We start from the raw sequence: 9,107 nt of genomic DNA, 5'->3' as shown, positions 1-9,107 counted from the left end.
CAGGGTTATATACATAACCTTAAGTTCTTTTTCAAAGCATTTGTTTGGTGAACAAAGAACCTGTACTGAGGACTGAATGCGCTAGGTTAGGCGCTGTCACATCTAGCTTATAAAACCTAACAAATGTGTGAGATGAGGCCCAGCATGGAGTTGCACACACCTCCTGGATAAAACTCCCTTAGAGCCTATAAGGTAGCCAGGCCCCTAGTGGAATGTGCATGGAGGCCAGCTGGTAAAAGTCAGGCAATACTATTGGGGAACATGTACTGATAACCTTTGGGATGAAGATGAGGTCAAGATGGGCTGGAAAGCAGCTAAAAAAATCTCAGCCAGTCAATGTTTCTCTTCCCAGCACAGGGCTGTCAGGAGGGCCACTGGTGGGAAAGTATAGCGGAGGGTTGAAGCCTCTAGTCTGCGTTCAGTGGGTTGCCCCTGGACAGAAAATCTGCTGCAAGGACAGTGGACAGTTTAGCTTAAACCCAACAGCACAGTTATCGACAGACTTCTGTAAGAAGTGAGAAGAGTTTTTGAATGACATCTGACACTATGTCAGTCTATTATATGGGGAGGCCCTAGCCCCTCCTGACATGAGCGTCACTTAAAAAGCCTGTAAGAGCTAACGTAATGGCATTTCAGCTTCTGATGAGGTCACATAGAAGGCGTTCCCATAGTGAGAAACGAAATGAATACTATGAAAGAACTTATTATGTTCATTTAAAGTTTAGGCCTACCTTTGTCGTTTTGTCCGTTGACAGAGAGAATACATGAAGATGAGAAATGCCTGAGGACAGAGTGATCATTAACATTGTATTGACATAAAATATCTAAACGCTGCAGCCACTGATACTTACACCCAAAAATGCCAACGCTCCTTGAACTACAGCAGCCCATTCAAAGCTGAGCTGTTGAACAATAATTCCTCCCACAATGGGGCCATAAAACGTCCTTAAAAACGAGCACAAAATTAGAGCAAAAATCACGGCACTAAAAAGCTAAATGCCAGAAAAGAGATAAATTAGGGACTCACCCAGTGCACCACACTGCTTCATATAACCCAGACACCATTCCAAGTGTACTTAGCCCCTCTTCAAATCCTATTTCACTATGAGGGAAAACTAAATTGTAGAATATTTGTTTCATCCAGCCATATTTATGAAAAAACCCCCACAAAAAACAAACTGTAGTTCATGAATGTTGAGCATTATGTGAAGCAACTCACTGTGCACATGAAATGAGCTCAGGGAATATGGGGATTACACTTATTGCCAGAGAAAGCCCAATTAGACCAAGCATGACGACCAGCAACCACAGCTGACTAAATGTAAAAAAACAAAACAAAAAAAGGATACAGAAGTTTGGCTTTTTAAGGCAAAGGGATTAATTCAGTATATGACTTGTCGAGGCAACATGTCCCACTCCCCTTGCAGCGGTGTAGATTTTAAATACCAGGGCTTAACCATCCAAAGTAACCGACCTATGTGTCAATGATAGGAAGACAGACATAATAGTGAAGTTGCCAAGAGCAGAGGCAGTGAAGGTGAATGAATTTAAATACCTGGATTCAACCATCCAAAGCAATGCACAATGAAGAAGAGAGTACAGACAGGAGGGAGTGGTGGAAAGGAGTTTTAGGGGGTGATTTGTGACAGAAGGAGAGCGGTGAGAAGCACTGACCAATACTCAGAACAATGGCAAGTCCAAGGAACTCAGTGACATCTAACAAGGAGAGTTGAAGATTTACACAAGGTGGAAAGGTCTCTTATCAAAATATGTCACCACTTTGCCAAGGTCTGGAAGAAGACCCAAACTGTCACCTTTAGTTGAGAGGAAATTGGTTAGGATGTTCATGAACAGCCCAGGAACCAAGGCTCAAACATGCCATTAACTAGAAACTCCTGAAACACCAGCATCTGCGGTGAAACAAGCTTTAAATCACCTAGAAAGAAGCTCGTGCTCCAAAATCAACGCCTTCAAAATATTGGTCAAATATGCAACTTGAAATATGCCTAAAGCTTGTTGATGGCTGCCAAAAGTGTCTGGTCGAGGTGCCAGTTACTCTGGGACATGTAACCAATATTAAACTTAAACCTGGAAATTGAGACCCTAAAGTAATTAGCACAATATTTAGTGTTATATAATAACATTTAAAGTAGAGTTTATTCCTCACAATGGGCTTTCTTTTTTGCTACCACAGGAGTCGCTCCCTGCTACCCGTGAAAAATATTAAGGGTTTAAGACACTTATTCACAGTGTGACTGTTACCTGGCAGGTGCAATTATTTCCTGGAATTAGACATTGTAAAAATGACGTTAGATATGACTCTTGGCTCAGAGGGGGATAGACATATTTCTTAAAATGTCCATCATTTTAAAATACAGAAGTGTTAGTTTTACCTGAATCCCACACTAACCTCTGGATGTGAAGAAAAGGGGCGGGACCAAGAAGACAGAAGCCAATTGTAGCAGCGATGCCGCCTGTCACCAAGAAAGTGATCCTAGTGGCCTGGTGCACAAGATCAAATTTTATTTAAAAAGAAAAGAAAAAAGATAATTATACACATTTAATGATTTTGATTTCTTGGATACATACAGGATATTTATCTGTGAAATACCCAATCAGCGGTGATGCCAGAATATACACTAAAGGCAAACCAAGCATTATTAGTCCCACGTAGCCATTTGAGAGACCAAACTAAGGATGATGGATAGGAAAAAAAGTTGTTCAAGGAATGCACAAAAACTCTAGGAAACGTAAGCTGACTTTATCATAAAGGATATCATTACCCTGTTAATAGCAAACAGTGACAAAGTGGCATCCAAAAAGCCCACACCTGCACTCAGAGTGAATACCACGTAGCAAACCAGGATTGTTTTCACGTGGGTGAGTAGTCGAAAGAATGAATCCTTCGATGGGACTGCCTCTGAGAGGAGGGAAGCACAAAATTACAGCTCAGTTATAATGTGAGAAAAATGAAAAAACACAAAATGGCAATTTTTAAATAATAAACCCAAACAATACACCTAAATCTCAAGTGTTACATACCAATGGACGGCAGGACGTAAATGTTGAAAGGAACCATAATCAACAGCAAGCATCCAAGACTTAAAAAAGGGACATTGTATCCAAAAGTCTGGTAGAGCCACCCTCCCAGTGGTGGTCCCAGGATAAGGCCGAGTCCTGCAAAAATCTCCAAAATACCCTAAAACAGTAGTGACCCAGATTACTATACTGTGGGAATTTCTTACATCATAGCCAAGAGCCAGTTGTTTTGTGAGAGATACATAACAACTTAAACCTATAGTTTCTGTTTTCTCGTGATTCTAATGTCTAAACAGCATGCCAGTCTGACAAGTTTGTCCACCCTCACCAAAACAGTTGCCACATTGTTTGGGAATATTTGTGCTGTGATGGCGAAAGCAGACATTGTAGCAGCGCCAAAGCCGACAGCATCAAGCGACCTCACAATAAAGCACAGACTGATGAATATAGGTCCTGCAGGAGCCCGATCAAGAAATCTGCAAAGAAGACAAGAGCCAGCCAAGATTAAAGGAAATGCAGATGAAATAAAGAAGCTCAGAGGAACTGCGTGTGATCTGAAACAAAGGTGATTGTGCCATGGTCTCTGGGCCTTGGCCCCAGAGGGGTTCTTTCTCGTTTTGTATTATGGGTTATGTTTGGATTAGGGTTCTGTATTCATGGAATCTAGCTTTCTATTCACATTGTGATTTCTTTGTTTTTATGTGTCCTGTTTATGTCCTGACGCTTCATATAAGTTCCTTTTTTATATACCTTCAGTTCTCCAAGTTCATTCATCTCCTTTTGATTCTGTTCCTCCAGTCTTGTCTTTCTTGTCTTATTCTTTCTGTGTTGTCGTATCATCTTTCCCCATGAACTTTGTTATATTTTCTGTCATGGTTTATCTTGAACCTTTTGTGTCCTTATGAGTGGGCAACATTAAAGCTATATTTTGAGTTTACGCCTTACTTCCCAAGTTTTGTATTTGTTTCCACAATCTGCCTGCTACACAGCTGTTTTAATTTTGTTTATTTAGCACAAAACATTATTTTTTACATGAATAAATTCATTGTTAGTTTGGTATTTTCAGGAAATTTGTGGGAGTGTGGCGGGGGTGTTGTTTGTTTTTCGGCTACTGAAGAGGGATAGAGCAGCAGGTTCAGGAGGCAGTGCCAGGGGAGGATGGCTGACAGCTGGTAACCACTGTTTAATCATGCCTCCCCTATTTAAGCAGCACGCTGTGTGGAGAGTCGGAGAGCAGAAGCAGCAGCAGCAACTCGCTGAGTCATGCTGAAAAGTGAACTCCAAAAGCACACTGAAAAGGTGTGTGTAAAACAAATAAAGTGACAGAACGTCAGCATGATCCTTGGAGTTGTTGGGTCCTTTTGTCACAATGAGATTCTGGATTTTTTCCAATTTTATCATTATCATAGTTAACACGAAACACAGATCACTTACCCAAATATAATAGTGCAGCACGATGATACAAAAAGTCCTGCAATAAGCATGAACTTTGCACCAATCTGGACAATCTGATACACAAAGAATGGGTCAGTTGCACTGTTACAGACTCTTTGGTTACACCTGTGCTCCAAATTGCCATGCATATGGCATGAAGTTAAAGTGTATACTTACATATTTTCCCAATATCAATGAACTAATTAAATTGGAGACAGCATAACACCCAAATATGAGACCAACTACAGTCTGACTGGCTCCTTTCTTCACTGCCTAAATATTAAAACAGGACAACAGATAAAGTTAGGGGATCTATATAACAACAACAAAAACAGCAAAGATAATATAATGTCTTTTTAACTAGCCAGCTTGTTGTGCCACTCTTTTCCAACATTTGCATTTCTAGCTCCTGACAGACCTTAAGTTGAACGGCTGATTACAAAAGAGCCAGTCTTCACTGGCCTTCAGGGAGGATGTCTGTTGGTAGCGCATGACTACTCATTCATTCCCTTCAGAAGACATTACTGAGTTCTTAAGGTGAACAATAGTCTAACCTGTGAACTGTACAACTACATGGGAGCACAAATACATTTTAGTAGAAGGAGATGCTTGTTCCCAGTTTCCTCTGGCTAGAAAAGATTTGTTTGCAGATATATGACTTGCATGTATGAGAGAACGTGTTTTATTTCTTCAGTCAAAAGCTGCATTCATAAGCTAAGTTTTTTAAAGTTTTTATTATCTTGAACCTTTAACCTCTTGTGCTGTAACATGTGATTTGTACCCTATGATGCTGGCTTCCTTGAGCTTACCTCGGTGGGAAAAAATGGGCCCAATATTGAGTAGCAAATCATAGAGCCAAAGTTGACAGATGCCACTGATATTAAGGTGAGAATCTCTTTTCTTGTGAACCTGTGAGGAGGATCTGTTGATTCAGCTGTGGTGTTGTTATCTGTGTTGTTATCTGAAGAGAAAACGGGAAGAGAAACATGAATAATGAGATTAGGCCACGCTGAGTTGAAAGAATATAAAGTTTGCGGTTAAACTTTTGACAGAGATAAGGAAAAAAGTCAAAAGGTCAGCTATGTTGAGCTGAGTATCTGCCAACACTTCTCAGTTTATTTTACACAGTAATTTAATTTCCACAGGGTACAAAGGTCACAAACCTCTCGTCGGAGGATCGGCATGTTGATCCATTTTCAATATTCAGGGGTCTGTATCCAGTGGCTGAGAAATACAGACGGTGACAGAACAACTGAAAGAGCAGAGGATAAATCCTGACAAGTAAATATTTTTGACAGCTTCCTCCGCTAGGTGAAAACAATCATGAGCATGGACTACCCAACACTTCCAGACTAACCCTCTTCTTCTTCTAAGTAATAACTAAGTTAGTCCCATCCCATTACTGCCCTCCGCAGTCTGGCAGATTAAAGTAAACCAGATATATGTAGAAATATGTAGTCTTTCTATGTTGACTTTAGCATGAGCAAATAATTCAATAATCTATTAAATTATTGCCATTTTGAATTATTATGCAAGTTACTTAAGTGTTGTTATATTTATTTTACAGACAGGATTAAATGCCTCACTCCCACCTCCATCTCTCCTGTCACCACTCTCCCGACTGAAGCTCACTGGTGCTCTGGCTGAGCAGCTTATCCCACAGGCTTCTCTGAGCACTCAGCCCCGTAAGTGGCTTTTTTCAGTTAATCACAGTTATTTGTATTTAACCAGTGAATGGCTTCAATGGAGCTGTGTAACTGACAGTGTTGGTCAAGTTACTTGAAAAAAGTAATCAGTAACTAATTACTGATTACTTCCCCAAAAAAGTAATCCCGTTACTTTGCTGATTACTTATAATTACTTAGTTACTTTTTAAAAACACGATTTACAACCTGAATAGGTGATAAAGCGATAGATCTTTCAGCCCAATTCTACTTTTTCTACAATCCATCATACAAAATGTAATCAAATGGAAAAGACTCTTTTTAAAACTTGTTTTATTAGTTTTAATCTTTTAACTTTATGCATCAAGCAAAAATGTAATTATATGCAACATTCTCTGACTGGAAGAAATTTGTTTTAAACCTATTTAAACCTATTTTCTGCACATTCCAGCACATAAAATATATATTTTTTGTGTGTTTACACTCAGTCTTTCAAATAAATGCAAGTAAAACACAGCAGAAAATAAATAAAGTCAAAGACTAGCGGTCCTTTTGCTCTATTTTCACCTGTAAAGCAGGAGTGGCGTAGGCGTAGGTTTACCCTGGTGCAGGTGTGCCGCAGCGGTCAGTGGAAGAATCCGCGAGTTTCTCTGTGAATTTCCCATTACGTCGTTGCGCACTCGGTGCTTGCTTGGAAGTTTAGGGGGTTTTTTCGCTGTAAAAAGAAGTTTTCTTCCCACGCACAGCGGACACTAATGTTTTTGTCACTTTTTATGGAATCAAACTTAAAGTAAGGTCAGTACTTCCAAGCTTTAAACGCTGCACGCTCATACTCTCTCCTGCAGTCCATCCATTGTTGATCTGCACACAGCTGTTGTCACGAACGTCGCACTTGCTTACGTCACTGTCATGAGACATTCTCGCAAAAAATCACGGTTTTAGTAATGTAGTAACGCAGCGTTCCTGCGGGAAGTAACGGTAATCTAATTACCGTTTTTGCAATGGTAATGCCTTACTTTACGCGTCACTTGAAAAGTAATCGGATTACAGTAACGCTTTACAAGTAACGCGTTACTGCCCATCTCTGTTTATTAGCATACCCTCTTAAACAGAAAGACAGTATGAACCATATCCCAGGCATACGACAATCAGATGGGGTTATTTTAACTTCTTTTAGACATATAAATGATGGATTCAGGGCCTTTTACAATAATCTTTATTCTACACAAGGGAGTTTAGATGAACAGAAATTCGAAGCATTCTTTACTGATTTAAACCTGCCACAGCTTTCTACTACTGACCAGCAGATTATAGATGCTCCAATTACAGTGGAGGAGATTACCCGTGCAATTAACAGTATGCCACTTAATAAAGCTCCAGGATTAGATGGGTTACCATTGGATTTCTATAGAGCATTTGAGGATATGTTAAGTCCCCTGTTGCTCGATGTTTATAATGAGGCGTTCAAAGTAGGCTCATTACCTCAGTCAATGCACTCTGGACTTATAACATTTATTCTTAAAACTGGGAAAGACCCTTTAGACCCAAGTGGTTACCGCGCCATATCTTTGCTGAATTCTGACCAAAAAATCTTGGCAAAGGTCTTAGCGGGTCGATTAAAAGTAGTAATGTGAAAATAATTCATGCAGACCAATCTGGTTTTGTTCCAAACCGCTATGGTTCAGATAATATTAGGCGGTTGGTTAATTTGCAAAATTATGTATATGATTCAGTATATCCAACAGTGGCCCTATCGCTGGATGCTGCAAAAGCTTTTGATTGTGTTGAGTGGGATTATCTGTTTAAGACATTATAAAAGTTTGGTTTTGGTGACAATTTTATTAGGTGGATAAAGATATTATATGATTCGCCTTCAACGCGAGTATTGACGAATGGGCTCATATCAGACCTATTCCTTTTACAGAGATCTACAAGACAGGGTTGTCCCCTTAGCCCCGGTCTTTTTGTAATTGCTATAGAGCCTTTGGCACAAAAACTGAGAAATAATGTAAATATATTTGAAATTTCGATGGGTAATAGTCAACATAAGCCTCTATTATATGCAGATGATATGTTGTTACTTATGACCCAGCCTGGGAAGTCAATTCCAGCCCTATTAGAATGTATAGAAAGCTTTACGCTGCTTTCAGGGTATCGCGTCAACTGGGATAAATCAGAGGCAATGCCTATGTCAGGACACTGCCCCCATACTTTATTTAAACAGTGGGAATTTCGGTGGTCCGTGAATGGTTTGAGGTATTTGGGGATAGCTCACCGCATCGTTTAAGTATTAAGAAACTTCAAGCGAGTGCAAAACAAGGAGGTTTTTCATTGCCTAATTTCCAATGGTATTATTGGGTGATGAACGCGAAACAACTTAGAGCTTGGTTACCTACTGCACCAGTTAAACCCATCTGGTCCCATATAGAGACGGAAGTTAATGGCGGTATTTCTCCTTGGAGGGAGCTGTTTGATACCAGTCATAAAACTACCCATCCTATAATTGCAAAGACATTGTGGTTTAAATTACATAGGGCAGGTCGCTGGGACTTTATTAAATCACCTTCGGCAACCTTATGGAGTAATAAAAGAATTTTAATTGGAGGGACATCGGTTGACTGGTTACAGTGGCGTAAAGCAGGCATCCTTAATGTATCAGATTTATTTGACTGTGGGACTAAATGTTTTTTAAGCTTTGATAAAATTGTAGAGTTATATAAGTTGGAGAGCCCAGTGGAGAGAGTGGACAGCTTCAAATACCTCGGAGTTCACATCACGCAGGACCTGTCATGGTCCTGTCACATCAACACTGTGGTGAAAAAGGCCCGACAGCGTCTCTACCACCTCAGACGCTTGAGAGACTTCCAACTGCCCTCCAAGGTGCTCAGGAACTTTTACTCGTGCACCATAGAGAGCATCCTGGTGGGAAACATCTTAACCTGGTTCGGGAACAGCACCATGCAGGACAGA

The 9,107-nt window shown here is 40.2% G+C and overlaps 1 protein-coding gene and 1 long non-coding RNA gene across 3 annotated transcripts in view; one reads left to right on the top strand and one right to left on the bottom strand.

Annotated features, from left to right (window-relative positions):
* LOC113011934 (MFS-type transporter SLC18B1) overlaps positions 1 to 5,855 on the bottom strand; it is a 6,908-nt gene extending 1,053 nt beyond the window's left edge. The window contains exons 1-13 of one of the 2 annotated variants that reach the window (XM_026151808.2): positions 5,637 to 5,855; positions 5,283 to 5,434; positions 4,651 to 4,746; positions 4,474 to 4,547; positions 3,368 to 3,515; positions 3,043 to 3,199; positions 2,784 to 2,920; positions 2,590 to 2,691; positions 2,411 to 2,502; positions 1,220 to 1,315; positions 1,028 to 1,102; positions 852 to 945; positions 732 to 781 (exon numbers count right to left, since the gene is read on the bottom strand). In XM_026151808.2, coding sequence (XP_026007593.2) covers positions 732 to 781; positions 852 to 945; positions 1,028 to 1,102; positions 1,220 to 1,315; positions 2,411 to 2,502; positions 2,590 to 2,691; positions 2,784 to 2,920; positions 3,043 to 3,199; positions 3,368 to 3,515; positions 4,474 to 4,547; positions 4,651 to 4,746; positions 5,283 to 5,434; positions 5,637 to 5,667 — 1,304 coding nt within the window. In that variant the 5' untranslated portion in view covers positions 5,668 to 5,855. The remainder of the gene's footprint in view (positions 1 to 731; positions 782 to 851; positions 946 to 1,027; positions 1,103 to 1,219; positions 1,316 to 2,410; positions 2,503 to 2,589; positions 2,692 to 2,783; positions 2,921 to 3,042; positions 3,200 to 3,367; positions 3,516 to 4,473; positions 4,548 to 4,650; positions 4,747 to 5,282; positions 5,435 to 5,636) is intronic. The other variant, XM_026151809.2, reaches the window with a different exon arrangement.
* On the top strand, positions 3,474 to 6,158 carry LOC145422642 (uncharacterized). Its single transcript, XR_013903931.1, has 3 exons — positions 3,474 to 3,604; positions 5,619 to 5,754; positions 6,041 to 6,158. It is a non-coding gene; the product is annotated as an uncharacterized LOC145422642 (long non-coding RNA).
* Positions 6,159 to 9,107: the final 2,949 nt, after the last annotated feature.

This window comes from Astatotilapia calliptera, chromosome 19, assembly GCF_964374335.1.
Source record: "Astatotilapia calliptera chromosome 19, fAstCal68.1, whole genome shotgun sequence".
Taxonomy (NCBI): domain Eukaryota; kingdom Metazoa; phylum Chordata; class Actinopteri; order Cichliformes; family Cichlidae; genus Astatotilapia; species Astatotilapia calliptera.
Note: the sequence above shows the minus strand (reverse complement) of the source record. Positions and strands in the feature narration are given on the sequence as shown.